General features: G+C 44.8%; 1 protein-coding gene across 1 annotated transcript in view; it reads left to right on the top strand.

The window, feature by feature from the left end:
* Nucleotides 1–568: 568 nt before the first annotated feature.
* The window catches only part of ZFYVE26 (zinc finger FYVE-type containing 26), a 65,728-nt gene continuing 48,954 nt past the window's right edge, over nt 569–17,342 (top strand). The window contains exons 1-8 of the mRNA XM_065402946.1: nt 569–762; nt 2,546–2,624; nt 3,430–3,519; nt 6,384–6,936; nt 7,200–7,330; nt 8,175–8,339; nt 11,767–11,855; nt 12,151–12,311. Coding sequence (XP_065259018.1) covers nt 569–762; nt 2,546–2,624; nt 3,430–3,519; nt 6,384–6,936; nt 7,200–7,330; nt 8,175–8,339; nt 11,767–11,855; nt 12,151–12,311 — 1,462 coding nt within the window. The remainder of the gene's footprint in view (nt 763–2,545; nt 2,625–3,429; nt 3,520–6,383; nt 6,937–7,199; nt 7,331–8,174; nt 8,340–11,766; nt 11,856–12,150; nt 12,312–17,342) is intronic.

Here is a 17,342-nt window from a genome sequence, read left to right as displayed (position 1 = left end):
GCTACTTGTCACTTGTATTTTGAGTGACTAGACCATGAAGATTAAACTCTCTTGTCTTCCTTAAGGTGATCTCTCTAGATCATGACTGACTGAGTTACCTTGGCAGGTTAATATATAGTGGTGAGAAATTCCCAGTGTGGAGAAAGCTTGAGCTGGAACTACTCATGCTGTAGCTGCTCTGTTCACTACAGGGTTGTCAAGATACCACATTTTACCTTCCCTACAGAGGTCAGATAGGCCAGTGCGCTTTGTTAGCACTATGCTCTCAATAAACAAACAAATTGATCCCTCCTGTTTCCTGAGAGCATTGACTCTAAGCAAGTATCAGTGCATGTTTCACAGTGATAATGTTTAAATCACCTACTTGAACAAATATTGTGGTATTGATCATATCACTGGCTGGGAATGCATTCCAAACTTTAATACACTTTTGACTAAGTGAAATAGCTACAGCTTGGCTTCTGATTCTAGACCTGTTCTGTTCCAGGTGCACTGAGGGAAGATTTGCTGTGACTTACCTCTGGATGTTTCCCCCTCCCCTTGTCTCCAGGAGCCCAGTCACAGTGGGATGATGCATCCATTTGGTAATGAGGAAGCAGCCTCTCTGGAACATCTTTTCTGGTTTTTTTGTGACTGTGTGCAGCGGGGAGACTGGGAGCTAGCACAGGCCTGTATTCCTCAGTTACATCAGTGGCAGGGGGATGGCTCTGAGAAAGTTGCAGCTATCCTGCAGGCTCTAATAGCTTGTCCATCTCAGTTAAGGTAAGTGCTGTGTAGGATTTTTGTCTAACTGGTGGAAGTAGAAGTGTGTTAAACAGGGTGTATGTGATGCAATTCTCAGAAATTGAGGCTGATTCTTTATTCTTAACTATAATGGACCCTTAGAATTAGGGCCGGATTAACGCAGGGGCTTTAGGGGCTGTAGCCCAGGGCCCTGGGCTAAGGGGGTCCCAGCGCAGCAGGGCTCAGGCAGGCTGTCTGCATGCCGTGGCCCCACACTGCTCCCGGAAGCGTCCGGCTGCTGGCACGTCTGTGGCCCCTGGTGGGAACCGGCCGGTGGGAGCTGCGGGGGCAGCGCTTGCGGGCCCGGGCAGTGCATGGAGACATGCTGTCCCCCTCCCTCCAGAGGCACCCAGAGACATGCCAGCAGCCAGCCACTTCTGGGAGCAGCATGGGGCTATGGCATGCAGGCAGCCTGCCTGAGCCCTGCTGTGCGACCGGCCAGGAACTGCCTGTGGTAAGTGCCTCCCAGCTGGAGCCTGCACCCCTCACCCTCTCCTGCACCCCAATCTCCTCCTCCAGATCAGAATCCCCTCCTGCACCAAACTCCCTCCCAGAGCCTGCACTCCTCACCCTCTCCTGCACCCCAACACTCTGCCCCAGCCTGGAGTCCCCTCCTGCACCCAACTCCCTCCCAGAAAGAAACTAATATAACAGCTATTCTGAGGTAAGAAGTAGGCTATTTTGAATTAACTAAACTATATTCTGCATGTTTTAAGACTGAAATGTAACCACAGAATGGCTTTATGTAAATTAAAAGGCAAGTGTAGTATAGCAGTAATAACCTCAATGCTATAATTGTGATCATTTTGTTTTAAATTAGGAAAAAGACTTGTATACAGGGACCCCACAAAATCTAATAGCCCTGGGCCCACAGGAGAGTTAATCTGGCCCTGCTTAGAATCCTTGAAGCAGAACATGCTTCCTTGCCAGTGTTTTCTCCTTCATGCATTCCATTATTACAGTTAACATTTGAGTGCCGACCTGCTCAGAGTTACACTAATGTATGTAGGGAACCCAGCCTCAGTCAGCTTACAACCATGTTCATATATGAATAGATAAGATGTTGGTATAAGCTCAAGATCATGCAGAAATCTAGCAAAGGTCAATTTCGAAAGACTTCACTGAAATAATGTGAGTTGGAGGAGGAGAGGGAGTCTGTTTTAGAATTGCAATGGTGCTGACACTGAGTGCTTTTTGTTTAGAAGATGATCAACCTATTTATTTAAAATGTTCGCTTGTTACTAACAACACCTGAGATTATTAAAACTGAAAATGTTTAAAAATCTAATTTCTCACCACTTAAATTGTCTACTTTTCACATTTCTCAATTTGGATAGTGAAACAACACCTTTAGTTTCACTTGTTGTTTTTTCTCTTGACTTCTCAAGCACTTGCATGAGGCTGTTAAGGTTGGGTTTCTGACACTTCAGGGGAACTTAAAAAATTTCAACTTTTTGTAATTTAAAAAAAAGAATCAAATGTTTCTTGTTAAGTCTTGTATAACTTTTTGGTAATAATTTGAGTATCAACTACACAGACAGCATTCCTGGAATCATTTTTGTCTGGAGAAAAAAACACACAATTAAATTGGTGTTGCCAACAGACATTAGGGAAATAAGTATATTATGCTTTTTTATCCTTGGTACTGGCAACATGGCATACACTGGGTCTGTGGGGCCACTTTTCCTACTGTGAAGTGGGTAGAGATTTGTTTTGGTGCCTAGATGTTTGAAACTGATGGCATATGCTATTACCTTTGCAGGTGTGGACAGAATTGCAGCCCTCAGAGACTTGCTTGGCTTTGGCTCCTTGTGCTCAAGAAATGGCTGGTATGGGATCAGGTAAAGAAGTTTGTTCTAGTTGACGTCCAAATGGAAGATGTTTGTAAACAGAAAAATAATACATTTTGTAGTTGCCTATTAAAATTTGAGACTTACTGCTGTTAATTACAACTGGTTCCTTAGATCATTTTTCATTAAACTTAGCAAGAAATTAAAATAAACGTTTTGGGATTATTTTTTGAGGCCGTGTGAGTTAGCTTTTTAGTGTGCATACTCAGTGTGAGATGTTCCTATGAACAGACAGCATGAGTTAGTAACTTACATTTCTATAGCCCCTTTTATCCCCAAAAGATGAAATAAACCAAGGATTGTACAATGCTTTACAAATGGCATACTTTCAGGGAATGTAGTGTACATATACAGAACCATGGGGAGGAGAATGGTAGGCAGCTAGCACACTGCCTAAGGGAGAAAGAAACAAGGCCTTCAAAAAGGGGAAGATTGGTAGTGTGTTTGTCTTTCCTCACCATTTTCATTCCTCTGACCCCATTGCCTAGGTTCATGAATTTTCATGATCTTTGAAGAAAGGTGACCCTATCCCAAAGGGGTTATGGGGAAGTGACAGTTGCTAGCTATATAGTTGGAAATAGAGAATGGAATCTGTTGGTGCAGGAACAGCCCCTCGGTAGCTTAGGATGGGAGAAAGGACTTTTAATCCCCAATAAAATAAATATCTCTGAAGATGTCTGCCCTAAAATAGCAATTAAATAAGGTTTTGTGTTTTTTTTACCCGTAAACCTAAGATAGTGGCTCACATCTTCCCTAGTCTTTTATCTTTTTTTTTTCTTTTCCTGATTAACTTCAGAAAATAATTCCAGCTGTTCTCCAAAGAGAAACTGAATTCTTACTCCTCTTAGAAGAACTGCAAAAGGATGTCTCTGATGAAGTCCTAAAGGTGAGCTGAGTGCCTGATTTATTGATCATTCTTGGGATGAAAATAATGCTACGAGTTAACTTGACTGACCTCATGTTTGAGACATTAACGTACCTTTGGTCTTCTCTGCACAAAATAAAGACAGTTGAATGTGAGGGCAGTTCAAGTTTACTCACTTTAGGTAGTGAATTTGGCATATATAATGGTGATGATTCTGGCTAGAGGGGGATAGTGTAGGCAGGTGCTGAGCAAGCTTCTCTACATAGCCTTGCTAACAAACCTGACTCCTGACCTCCAGCTACCTCTGCTGTTGCAGTCATACATCCCCATACACAACTGTCTGTGCACCTGAGTCCTCATGTCGCTTCCTGCTACATCAGCCTTGGGGCTTCCCTGGACAGAGAATACTATTCGTATGGTAGCTTTCTGACTTGCAGAAATGGGCACTAGGTTGGAAGCATCACATCTTGACTTAATGTAGGATATGAATTTGGGCCTCAGTAGAGGAAAAGCTAGTGTGTGAACACAATGAATCACTGAACCTTCTTGCCGGTAGGCTTTGAAATCCAAAGTGGCCAGAACTGCCCTTGGTTTTTAAAAAATTTATTGTCCTCTACCATTCTGCTTCTTGTTCCATCTCAAACTCAAGTTGAGGTTTGACTCCAGACAATGGAGCTGATACAGCTGTCTGGGCATGTTTGGGAAGGAGAGCTAATAATGGATGACATCAAGAAGGCTAATGTGTTTAATGCCTATTTTGCTTCATCTTCACTAAAAAAGTTAATGGTGACCAGATACGCAACACAATTAATAACAACAAGGATGAAGGAATGCAAGCCAAGGCATGGATCAGGATAAAGAATATTTAGCTACGCTAGATATATTCAAGTCAGCAAGGCCTGATGAAATTCATTCAAGGTGCTTAAGGAACTAGCTGAAGCAATCTTGGAACCGTTATCAATTATCTTTGAAAATTGTTGGAGGAAAGGTGAGGTCCCAGTGGACTGGAGAAGAACAAACATAGTGCCTGTATTTAAAAAGGGGATCCAAGAGGACTTGGGGAATAATAGACCAGTCAGCCTAACTTTGATACCTGGAAAGATACTGGAGCAAATTATTACATTTGTGATTTTAAAAAGGTTGCTGCCAGAATTGGGGGAGCTCAGTGGTGCAGTTCAGGAGGCTGCAGCCAGCTGCACAGTGATTATTGTGGAGAACTCCTTCAGTAGGGCTGATTGAGAGGAAAGCTGCATGTCAGTTCTATAAAGGTTGCAGCTGGTATGGTTTCACCATGGGACTCTGTCCTCTTATTTGCCTATTTTGTACTCTTTCATCAGATCATATGTCAGGCTGATAGTTTGAAATCAAGCTGAAATGATTTGCCTCTGCTCTCTCCATCTCAATTGGGATTTTGTGCGTTGAGGGGAGGTGTAAAGAGGTTAGGGTTTGTGAAAGCCCTTTAAATACAGTAACAAGTTTGCAATATTCCATTATCTCAAACGCATTTGGGGAGCAGGAACTGTACTTTCATACTGCTCTTGGGGTCACAAATCCATTCTTCCATTAGGTTTACTGACCCCAGCCTGAGAAATCTAATAAGGCAGACCGGACTGGAGTAAAAGTGCCTTAAAATCTAACAAGGCTGACCGTTGGTTGTAATGGATACAAGGACTCCTGTGTCTTGGGAGATAATTTTGTATAAAGTGCAGAAATACGTCCCTTGGGCCCAGGACACTGTTACCGTCTGTAGTAATTCTCCAGTGCTCTATCTAGCTCATTTTAAATATCCCACACAATGCAGGTTTCCAGGACTTTAACACTATGGAACAATCTAACAAGTATAGACCTCAGACAGGAGGTTTCTTCTAATAATCAGCCTTTGTTCAGCTTCATCGCATTATCTCTAACTTTACCTCCTTACATCAACCTAAACAATACTTCTTCCTTATTGGTATTAACCAGCCGCAAGTATTTGCTGAATATAATTGTCTGGTCTATACTTCTGCTTTTCTCTTTGTAACATTCTAATAATTCTTTTGGTTTTGAAATTATGGAAGTTGGGGGAGGAAACCAATAGACACTTTGAAAGACGAATGAAGGAAAGCCTGGATCTGGATGCCAAAGTAACAAAATCAGTGGGACACTTTAATAAAACTTGGGTTTTGTAAAGTACTTTTTTTTTTTATACAGTAGGACAGTTTCCAGAATTAAAAACAAAAAATTCCAGTGTCAGTACTTAAAAAAAGAAAAAGAAAAAAAAAATTCAAACAACACCAGTGGTGGAAAGTAAAATAGGTTTTAAAAACTTTTTTGTTTTTAATAAACCAAATCTTTGGATGGAGATTTGCATTTCAAAGATTTTTAATTGTCAGCTGAATGTTTACTTTTGTAAGATTTAAAAAAGACTAGTTGCTAAAGGTTAATAGGATCTGCAGTGATTCTAGTTATGATTTTCATCCTAAGGACACTGTATTCTCATGCCATAAACGGACCACGAGGAGGGAAACAGTAAGAAACTCCCTCAATAATGCAGTATTGTAGTTAGGAGCATTATGGGAGTTTTATACTCTAAATATCCAGATTTGGCCACTATTATAGACAGGATACTGGACTAGATGAGCCAGCATGCGGCATCTGAGCTTCTTGGGAGTCATAACTATTGATGCCATGTGTTCGCAAAAAGTGCATTATTTTGGGATTGAAACTGAGTGCCTGTAGTTCTGGATTCCTGTAGCAGAGTTGGTTGCCAAGGTAAATTTAATGGTTCCAAGTGAATGTCTATTGAATCTTTAAGTTTACTGTATATCTGGTTATATTTGTTTTTTTATTGTGTGTGTAAAAACCAAGTGGCATTCAGGCCCCCAAACATGTCTGTTTCCTCCCAGGAGCTGTTCGAAGCATTTGAATGTGTCCAGAGCAAGCATGAATCGGACAGGAAGAAAAGAGATGGCCGCACATACAGATTCAGTGTGGAAGCAACCTCGGCTCTTCGGAAGCTTTTGTTGAGGGCTCCCCGGCGGGCACAAGCCCTGCTGGAATTCCTGCAGGGAGAACATGGCACACCCTGCTCTGCACTCCAGCACAGTTGCTCTGTGCAAAACATCTACGTTGACTTTCTCCACGACTCCTTAAAATCTCTGCAGAGGCTTCAGCGGTATCCCAAATCCTCAGGAGAATTGGATCACAGTGAGACAGTAGATGCTATTTACAGTGTCCTTAGCGTGTTGCATTTTGAAGTGGAGCATCAGACTGGCGAGCTCCGACTCTTGTGCAGGGAGCTGTTGGATGCTTGCTGGGCTGAAGGAAGCCCACTGAAGGAAGAGCGGTTACTGGGCTGCATACTGAGGAAGCAGAGCCATGCCTTGCTCAGTCTGTACAGCAACGTCTTCACAGAGAGGACAAGAGAGAAACTGTTGGGGCCAAAGTTGCCAGGAAAAGGTTTGTTTTGTTTTCTCATTAAAAGTTGGACCATCGAGACTTTGCAGGCAAGACAGGTTTGGGGGGGGGGGGGGGGGGGAGCAAGGGGTGGGAGTTTGGCCACGTAAGGATTTTTTGTTATGGAGACTTAGTTATGGAGTCTGAACATGGCTTTTGCTTAGTGATTCCCTAACTGTTCTACTGCTGAAAACTTTGCCCAGGGCCTGCTTTCTTCAGAGGTAGCTCTCTGTGTTTGAAAGTAATCCCATTTATGTGTCTCTCAGGTTCATCTGAGCAGTTGGACACAGAGCGGGTAATGCTGGCTTTGTTCGCAGAGCCTGAAGAGGTTTATTCTTGGAAGACTGCCTATTTCTACTGCCTGAGCAGCAGCAAGCACTTTCTGGAGCAGATTCTGGTATGGCAATAAAGATGAAAGGGAAGGGGAAAACCCAGTAGTGGATCAAATTAGTGCCAGGATTCCAGCATTAGAACACTTTACATTTGACTAGAGGTCTTCAGGAGTCCTGACTTTTGGTGCCAAGAGATTAGCTAACTAGCAGTGAGCTTTTATAATCGGTTGACCCATCTGCATTGTTTCATCTCTATGATTTAAGATATCCGCATGGAGGTCTCTGGAAGATATAAAGCAGTGTTATCTGATGGTTAGAACAGAGGATGTGGGAAATGGGGCTCCTGTATTCTACTCCCAGCCCTGCCAGGGATTCCCACTGATTCACTGAGTAACCTTGGCAGCCGCTTAACCTCTCTGTGATTCAAGTACCCCATATGTAAAATGGGGATAATGATGCTTCACAAAAGGGTTGTGAGCTTAAATTGATATTTGTGAAGCACTTGAGAGCCTGGGGTGAAAGGTGTTATAGGAGATAAAAGTGCACAAATAAAGTCTCGTGTATTGAGGGCATGAGAATCCAGACAGATGAGCCAAGATTTATTCTATTACTGGCTTAAAAACTCCATCTATAGCTCAAAAGATTCTCCTCTAGTTTCTGCATAAAACCTATTTGGAAAATACGCAGACTTAAAGAGTAGCCAGGGAGAGGGGGTGGATTGATTTTTCTGGCTTCTACTTAGAGTGACTCCTTTGTAGCCCAAATAAAGAGAAACTTGGTGTCCTGTAAAATCTGGGTTTGAGGAAGTTAAACCACTTTCTGAAACTACTATTGTGACAGCCCACCACCACCCCAGCAGGATTCTGCATTTTTAGAATAACAAATGCTTTCTTCCTTTTTGTTCTCTAGGTGACTGCATTAACACTATTAAAAAGGGAAGACTTCTCAGGCTTGAGCAGCTTACTGAGTCGAGAATTCAACCCCCTCAGCCGTCTTCTAGTATTGCTAGGGTGGACTCACTGTCACAGCTTAGAATCAGCAAAAAACTTGTTATATGCTCTTCACAAAACTCAGGCAAGTAAGCGAGTGGAGAGCAGGTTGAAATGGCTGAATGCTATGACTGACAGTTCAGTTTGATTCCAGTCATTGTAAATTAGTTGCTTGGATTGTTAATCAAATCTGAAGTCTCTAAAATGAGACTTGTTCTAACTGCATAAACTGAGATTCTGAACTTTAAATGTCTTTCCAAATGGAAGATGTAAGGGTGAATCCTCTGGTTAGGATTTTCAGCCTCTTTTTAAAAGGGGTTTTATAAATCAAACTTTTCCTTAAAACAAATAGTATACAGGCAGCAGCATTGCAAGTTCACCTTCGCTACATCTCCGTTAATGTGCCTCAACTGTGACCTGAATGGGGTCCTTGGGGCCGTTCTCCAGGGCCCATTCAGTCCTTGACCTCAGAAACTCAAGGCCAAATAGTGCCAATGGTTTTGACTTTGTATTTTGGGTACTTATGCCCTAGGAACTACATTGACACTTAGTCCATTTCACATGTGCCACTGAACTTGTAGGCACGATTGATCTGAGTTGAGCAGTGCCATCCACTTAGTCCTGAATGCCCAAAATAACATCCACAGTAGCCTAAATGTCAGAGCTGAGACTAGAGGGTCCACTTTATTTTGGAATCTTCTTCCTTTTCTGGATATACAGAGCTTTTAAACACTAAGCCTGTAGTTCCAATCCAGGCAGTGTTGGTGAGTGGTTGCCTTGGACGACTGATAATGGGACACTGAGCCTTTCACTTCTAGATCATTGATTGAACTCCATCCCAGGTCAATAATGTCTTAAGGGAGTTACTGTCTGATGCCTGATCAGTGACCTGAATAAAATAGCACAGTCTCAGATCAGTGTTTAGTGGGCAGGCATCCATCGCAGAACATAAGCATATTGGAAGTGAGTCTGTAGGCAGCTTGTATTTCTAACCCATACAGTATCTGTTCTGGGTATATAACTAGAGCAGGGATGGGCAAACTTTTTGGCCTGAGGGCCACATCGGGGTTGCAAAACTGTATGGAGGGCCGGGTAGGGAAGGCTGTGCCTCCCCAAACAGCCTGGGCCCCGCCCCCTATCCGACCCCTGACTACCCCCCTCAGAACCTCCCGACCCATCCAACCCCCCCTGCTCCTTGTTCCCTCACTGCCCCTCCAGAACCTCCCGCCCTTAACCACCCCCCCTGGGACCTCACCCCCTATTCAACCTCCCCTGCTCCCTGACTGCCCTGACCCCTATTTACACCTCTGCCCCCTGACAGGCCCCCCGGGATTCCCATGCCTATCCAACCCCCCCATCCCCTGACTGCCGCCCCCCGAAACCTCCGCCCCATCCAGCCTCTCCCTGTCCCCTGACTGCCCCCCAGGACCCCCTTCCCCTCATCCAACCCCCTCGCTCCCCACCCCCTTACCATGCCACTCAGAGCAGTATGTCTGGCAGCTGCGCCACCTGGCCGGAGCCAGACACGCTGCTGTGCTGCCCTGCAGGAGCTCGCAGCCCCGCCGCTCAGAGCGCTGCTTGTGCGGCTGCGTGGCTGCAGGGGAGGGGAACACCAGGGGAGGGGCCGGGGGCTAGCCTCCCCGGCCGGGAGCTCAAAGGCCAGGCAGGACGGTCCTGTGGGCCGGATGTGGCCCACGGGCCGTAGTTTGCCACCTCTGAACTAGAGTGACAGCTCTGGAGATGTAAGTCCTGTAGTACCTTTCAGAAGCACTAAATTCTCTTTACAAATAAAATGTTAAAAGCTACAGGGATGGGCTTACAGACTGGAAAAATGGCTGGATCAAGTTTAGATTGATTAACATTAACAGGGCCCCTTCAAAACAAAATGTAGCTATCTATCCTCCATTTTGTTGCTTTAATGTGTAAATAAAGTAAAAGTGCAGAAATCTGCCCATCTAAATATGTTAAGATTCCTTTAGCCACTAAACATCACACATGTGAACCAAACTCTAGTTTTGTGCTATTCTTGGTAAGGTAGAGGGGTCTGGTGCAGTGATGAGCTCCCAAAATCCTAAGAACCGGTTCCCTACCGGGTCCTCGGCGGCACTTCGGCGGCAGGGGGGTCTTCACTTGCTCCGGGTTTTCGGCGGCATTTCGGCAGCAGGTCCTTCACCCAGAGCGAGTGAAAACACCCCCCCTCCCCCTGCCGCCGAAGTGCTGCCGAAGACCTGGTAGGGAACCGCGCGGTGAGTACAAGTCCCACTTGCCTGTCTCCCCCCCCGCCACACACCCGTCCAACCCCAACCCACGTCCTGCCCCCGATTACCCCCCTCAGAACCCGCAACCCATCAACCCCCACCTTGTCCCCTGACCACTGCCTCCCAAGACCCCCCACCCTAACTGCCCCCCAGGACCCTACCCAACTCGCCCCACTCCCTGTCCCCTGACTGCCCCAACCCCATCCCCCACCACCCCGACAGACCCACGAGACTCCCATGCCTACCCAACCCCCCCTTTCCCCGTCCCCTGACCGCCCCCGAGAACCTCTGCCCCCTCCAACTGCTCCCTACCCCTTATCCAACCCCTCCTCCCAGCCCCGGCCCAGCTCCCTTACCATGCTGCTGTGTAAGGATGCCGCGCAGCCCCTGGAGCTTGCAGCCCCACACCCTTACCCAGAGGTGAAAGTACGGCGTACCGGCAAGAGCCCGGCTTCCCCAGGGGGCAATTTAAAGGGCCTGGGGCTCCCAGCAGGGGCTGGAGCCCCAGGCCCTTTAAATTGCCACCAGAGCCCCACTGCTGGAGCCCTGGGGTAGTGGCAGCGGGGCTCTGGGGGCTATTTAATAAGTCTGGGGCTCCCGCTGCTTCTACTGCCCCGGCCCTTTAAATAGCCGCCGGAGCCCCACTGCCACTACTCCAGGGCTCCAGCGGCTCTTCAAAGGGGGGTGGGTAGCGGGGGACTCCAGGGGCTATTTAAAGGGCCGGGGCTTCAGCTGCCTCTGCCGCCCCGGTCCTTTAAATAGCCGCGGGAGCCCTGCTGCTTCCCCAGGGCTCCGGCGGCTATTTAAAGGGCCGGGGCGATAGAAGCAGGGGAGCCCCAGGCCCTTTAAATAGCCCCGGGAGCTCTGGGGTAGCGGGGCGCTCCAGGGGCTATTTAAAGGGCAGAGCTCCAGCTGCCTCTGCCCCCCCGGTCCTTTAAATAGCCGCGGGAGCCCCGCCGCTTCCCCAGGGCTCCAGCGGCTCTGCGGGGGGGGGTGGGGAGGGAAGCAGGGGAGGGGCCGGGGGAGCCTCCCCAGTTGGGAGCTCAGGCGGGCCAGACAGGACGGTCCCGCGGGCCGGATGTGGCCTGGGGACCGGAGTTTGCCCGCCCGCCCCTTTAGGAACCGGTTCTACATTGGCTTCTAAATTTAGCAACCGGTTCATGCGAACCGGCTCCAGCTCACCACTGGTCTGGTGTAAATGTGATCTCTTCATTTTATGTTAGCTAATGCTAATTTGCTCTGCCTCTCTAACAGGGTCTGTGCAATGATTCAGTATTAAAAGAGTTCTGTGATGGGCTGTGGGCTCAAGTGGAGGTTCTTGAATGGTGCATACAGCAAAACAGGTAAAATAGCCAGAAGCACTCTTTTTACTAACCATGTATTTTGACAAAGGCTCCCCACGTAGCCAGAATTGCATATGTAGAGGTTTAATATACAAATGCCAAGTATACAATATCTATGCCATGTCTTCCTTAGAGGCCATAAGCTATAGAAACTTGATGTTTGTCTACGTTTTTATTTAATATTTTTAAATTCTCAAGTTGAGTCAGTGTTAAAACTGGAAGAACCTTGGTGTAGACAAGGTTCAGGTGGTGGACCCATTTTCACCATTTTGATTAGTCTTGCTTTTTCTTGCAGTATTACTATCCCAAAGAAGATTCTTTTGCAACACTTGTACAGTCTGGATTGCCACTCTGCACTCTACTCTCTTCATCACCTCACCAACCTTCTGGCCCTGAATGAAGAGGATGTCATTGAGCTTCTTCAGAAGGTTCCAGCCAGAGACCAGCAGACTCCGGGTAAATGAGTAGGAATGTGATTGCAGAAGGATACCTTTAAGAGTCCACTCAGCATATATCTTTAAAATCCTCATAATGCTGATAGTACTCCCGTTTGGAAGGATCAGTGCATACAACTTGCACTTCGCAAATAATAAACATATCATTTAGCAGAACTTAAACCCAACTCCATAGGGTGTAGGAAAGTGATTCTCAACAATTTCCATTTTAAAGGAGAACTGTCTCCTATGAGAAGGTTATGAAACCCAGTTCCAGGGACTCTGAAGATGGTAATTTAACTTTGCACATACATGATAGCATCTTCCACCAGAGTACTTCAAAAATATTTAAGACCTTTTTTCTGAGTATAGCAGAAGGTTGGGGCCTGCAAGGATTCTAAAAATTAATACCGGCCACTTCAGGCTGATATTAAACTCCCAAGGTCACAGCTTCTCTCTGACCTTGGATGGGTAGATGCTGCCACCACTCAAGTGCAACACTCCTCCCCTTTTGAGAACCCAGGCAGGAGCACTTGGGAATTCCTTCCTGTGGGGTACCCTCAATCCCTTTCACACACACCCTTCAGGGAAGAGCTGAGAAAGAAAACAAAGGAAATCAGCTGTTACCACCAGCTAATTAAACAACATATGCACTAACCTCTTAGGACACACACAAACCAATTTTGTTCTTAAAAAATAAGTTTTATTTAAAAAAAAAAAATAAAAAAAAAAATTTGGAACTTAGGCTATTGCTAGAATTAAAAAGAGCAAATATAATAATTAAGCATCAAGAATGGTTTTCTTGAGGTCCAGCTTAAAGGTTACAAGCAAAACAAAAGAATTTGGGGGTTAGCACAGAGGAGTCCATAAGCCAATAAGAAATAACCCTAATCGCGTCTTCCTGATTTACTTGCATATCTCAGGTTCAAATAAGTAGTTCTAGGTATGATCTGATGATTTTCCATACCTGGCTTAAAGCTTCTTATAATATTGCTGCTATGTGTCTCCTCTCTCCAGAGAACAACAGACAGACAGATAAAGGGAAAGTTTTTTCCCAATTTTAAAAAGTTTTGGCTCTTTTGATCAGGTGCCCACTCACTTCCCTTTACCTGTGCATGCAGGCAGACTTTTTTCACCCTCTAGAGGTAAAGCAAGTAGAGAACAGCTATAGCTAACTGGCTGGCTGGCTGTCCACAAAAGGGATCTACCCCCCCTCATTTATCACAAAAGTGAATTAATTTTAAAATCTCATTTGCTTTTCACTGTCCTTTCCCTACATATTCTCAGCTTGGAGAGTGACAGTAGACAGGTCAATTTCTCTATGGCTCACATGCACATGCGCAAGGCTCTTGGGTTTCAGTTTCCAACTGGAAGGGAAGATTCAGTTATATTTATAAAAATCCGTACTCATTTTTTAAAAATTCACTGACGCACAAAACGCCATGCCATTTTCTAATGTTAGGTTTTGCAAAAGCCTCTTAAATTTAACCTTAACATTTGGCCCTACGCTAGCCGATGGCATGCCTATTTTAAATAAAATAAATAAATAAATCTAGGCTTTGAAATTCTTTAGATTACTATGTAATGTATGTTAAAGGAATTTTCAAGAGTTTTTCAGAAGCGCCTGTTGTGCTTGTATCTTCAGTAAGTGAAGCTAGTATCTAGGTCAGTGGTTGCTTCCTGGCAGGGGCTCTACTTGATGCACAGTAGCTTTGACTCCACAGAAAGCACTGAAAACTGGAAAGCTGCAGACTCTTGTGAGGTGTCTTGGTTTTTGTTTTTCCCCTGCTTGTGGGAGTTGTGTGTGTCTGTGTATGGGATGTTTTTTGAGTTGTTTAAATGAACCAATAATTTTCAATGATAGAACTTGCAGTAATGCTGAATCTGATTTCTTTTTTTTTCTAAAAGGAAGCCAGTTCTTTATCTCCTACCACAAATTGTCAAGCTGGTGGCTTCCTATTTTTTAATATTAAATTCCTGACTTTGTGTGTGTGCTGATGACAGGGAGTTGGGGATCAAATAGTGCCCCTAATGAACAGAGGTTTATCTCTGTCTCACCTTCCAGCTCCCTACGCCTGTTCAAATGAATGTTTGTGAGACAGAGGAGAGGTAAAGGTTGGTCATGGGATAGGCCTAGGATGAAACCCAACCTGGGGCATTCTTCTGGGTTCTCCTCCCCCCCCCCCCTTTTTTCCCCCCTTTCAATTATATTGTAATTATCTCACACAGTCAGCAAGATCTCTTTTTCTTTTTTTCTTTCAAGGCCTGTTGTTGAGACTTATTTTGAGGCTGTGCCATTACATTAACTTAGTACATTACTCCTCTCTGCAGATAGATGTTTGTTAGAATCTCAGTTATAATACTGGACTCCACCTTTAAATGCCTGCTGATGAAATACTATCCGAGACCTCTCTGGGGCGGGAAGACTCAGGCCACTTAGATCTGCCTGACTCATGCAGCTGCACAGAAGGATAATTCTAGCCCTGGTTTCACTTCTCTAAGATCACTTGAATTTACAGAACTAGTTAATGAAAATTAAACCTTCCCTTTTCTTCCAGCTCAGTGGTGAATTAAGAGACTTGCATTTAAAAGGAGTGCTATGACTGTGAATTTTTACAGTTCAGCTTCCTGACAGAGTATATTTAGATAGCGTATCCTGAAATTGAAAGAGTGGGGGGAGAGGAAGCCTAAAAAAAGAGTTTTCTACTCTGAGGATGACGATTAAATTTGGGTGAGCCCAAAAATAGCAACACATACCATGAAAAGGCTTCCACCCACTTCGCTTCCTTCCTGTGCATGCACCTGTCTGCTGCTGCCTCAGTTTAATTTTTGCTGCTGCTGTTACTTGTTAACACCCTACTACAAGGTCTGGAGAAGAGCATGCTTCTGAGCTTCCCCCTCAGATCAGTGTATCAAGGTGATCTCTCTTAGTGCATGAGACAGTGTAATTGACCATGAACAAAACAATGAAACTAACCAGACACAAAGTGCTGTCAAATGCACAGACTGGAGTATGGGTTATATGACACCTGGCTAAAACACCAACAGCCACCTTTCCTAAACTATCATTCCTGCAGTTGTTACTACCTACAGAACTACAGTGGTGGGAAGCTTCAGGAAAAAAAGACTAGTCTAAAGATAGCCCTATTAGCAGCTGTTGCACTTCTGCTTCCAATGTGGAAAGGACCCAAATAAAGTGTTTCAGTTATAATGGTGTTCGGAGACACAGTGAGATAAATTATGTTTGAATAGTCTGGATGAAGACTTTTTCTGGAAAGCCATGTGAGTCAAACTCTGCTCTAGTCTATGTGGTTGTCTGCCCTTATGCATTTCTGAAAATCTCCCACCATTGTTTTAGCAAGAGAGGATGTATCCCTACAGACTTGAGACTGGCGTTTTTATCGCTGCAATGACTAGCTGTACTGAGTAGGCGAAGGGTATGTCAACATTGCAATTAGGCCAGCAACGGGAGTTTGTGTCTGCTGACTCAGGCTTATGGGGCTTGGGCTACGGGGGGCTGTCTAATTGCGGTGTAGACGCTCAGGCTGGAGCCCAGGTTCTGGGACTCTTCCCCCATTGTGGGGTCCTAGAGCCTGGGCTCCAGCCCAAGCTCGAACATCTACACCACAATTAGACAGCCCTATAGCCCAGGACCCATGAGCCCCAGTCAGCAGACACAGGCCAACAGCAGGTATTTAGTTGCAGTGTAGACATACCCTTACAGGACAGGATGGTAAAAACACCCGAGTACTGTCAACATTCCACCCTCCACCATTGCTACCACCAGTAGAGCTGCAACGATGGAAGTAAGGCTGTGCTTACACAGGCGGATTTATTTTGTGTAAAACTCCTTAGTTTTATGGCATGATTCTCAGAAAAATCTGTGCTCGTGGTTTTCATGGAAACAATGCTTGAGCACTCTGATTAACATAGTTCAATCACTGTTCTAGCTAATGCAGTTCAGCTCCTGGTGTTTGGACAGGATCATAGGCATTATGTGACTCCAGTATATTGGTTTGAATAGTTCATGAATACCCATGCTGCACTACCAGCAGGCAGATGGACTGGCCCAGTCCTTCTATTAAAAAAGTACTACTCTATTGTACAGTAGTGGTCCCAAACACTGCAGTAACATTGTTTTAAATGGTAGTGTTTGGGACCACTACTGTACAATAATGCAGTATCTGTTAGAAACCAATACATTTATCTACATAGGGAACATAAGTTGTACTGAAAGCAGAAATACCATAATATGCTACTGCCTGTGCGTTTGGTTCCCTGATGAGCTCGTGATGATTTGTACATGGTATTCAGCTCTGCTGTTTTAATGTGATAAAAAGGGACCACATTTTTAGCATGTGACACCTTTCCTGCCCCCAAAACAAGCTGAGAAAGGCGGGGAGAATTCGTGGGGGAGACCTTTCAAGTTGTTGGTATCTATCATAAAGAAACCAAAAGGGTATAATTCCCTTATTTCCTTCAAATCCTTTACTGGTCACCTTTAATCATGCTTAATAGTCATTAATAAGTGTTGTTCAAGTGGGGTAGCGCCCAAACTAGATTTTAAAAGTTTAATCAGCCAATTTTGTTGGAGTCAAACTATAATACAGCAAGGTAATACAAATTCTTTAGAGCAGTTCATAAACTAGTTTGGCCACAAAGTCTGCACAAGGAAAATCTACCATGTTGCAGGACATGTTATAACATGCTAGCATTCAACCTGGTTAAAATAAGGTTTGACCTTGCATTGTAAATGGATCAACACAACTCCATCCTATCTACACTGCAAGGCCAAACCATATATTGAATGTGTTTAACTCTTCTGTGTTGTAACCACATCCAGCCACACAGATCTTTTGGCAATGTTTATACTAGGATAGATTTGCTTAAATTTCCCACTGTTGCCAAGTATGGATCTTGTTCTCTGTTCTTTGTTTCATATGTTGTTAAATCATAATATCATGGAGGAAGGCTGGGGTGGAGGTCAACTGTGGAAAGCCACCTGTATAAGAAGTGACTGGAGAAGAGTGATTGTGGGGTGCACAGGGTCAAG

Source organism: Emys orbicularis, chromosome 4 (assembly GCF_028017835.1).
Source record: "Emys orbicularis isolate rEmyOrb1 chromosome 4, rEmyOrb1.hap1, whole genome shotgun sequence".
NCBI classification, from domain to species: domain Eukaryota; kingdom Metazoa; phylum Chordata; order Testudines; family Emydidae; genus Emys; species Emys orbicularis.
Note: the sequence above shows the minus strand (reverse complement) of the source record. Positions and strands in the feature narration are given on the sequence as shown.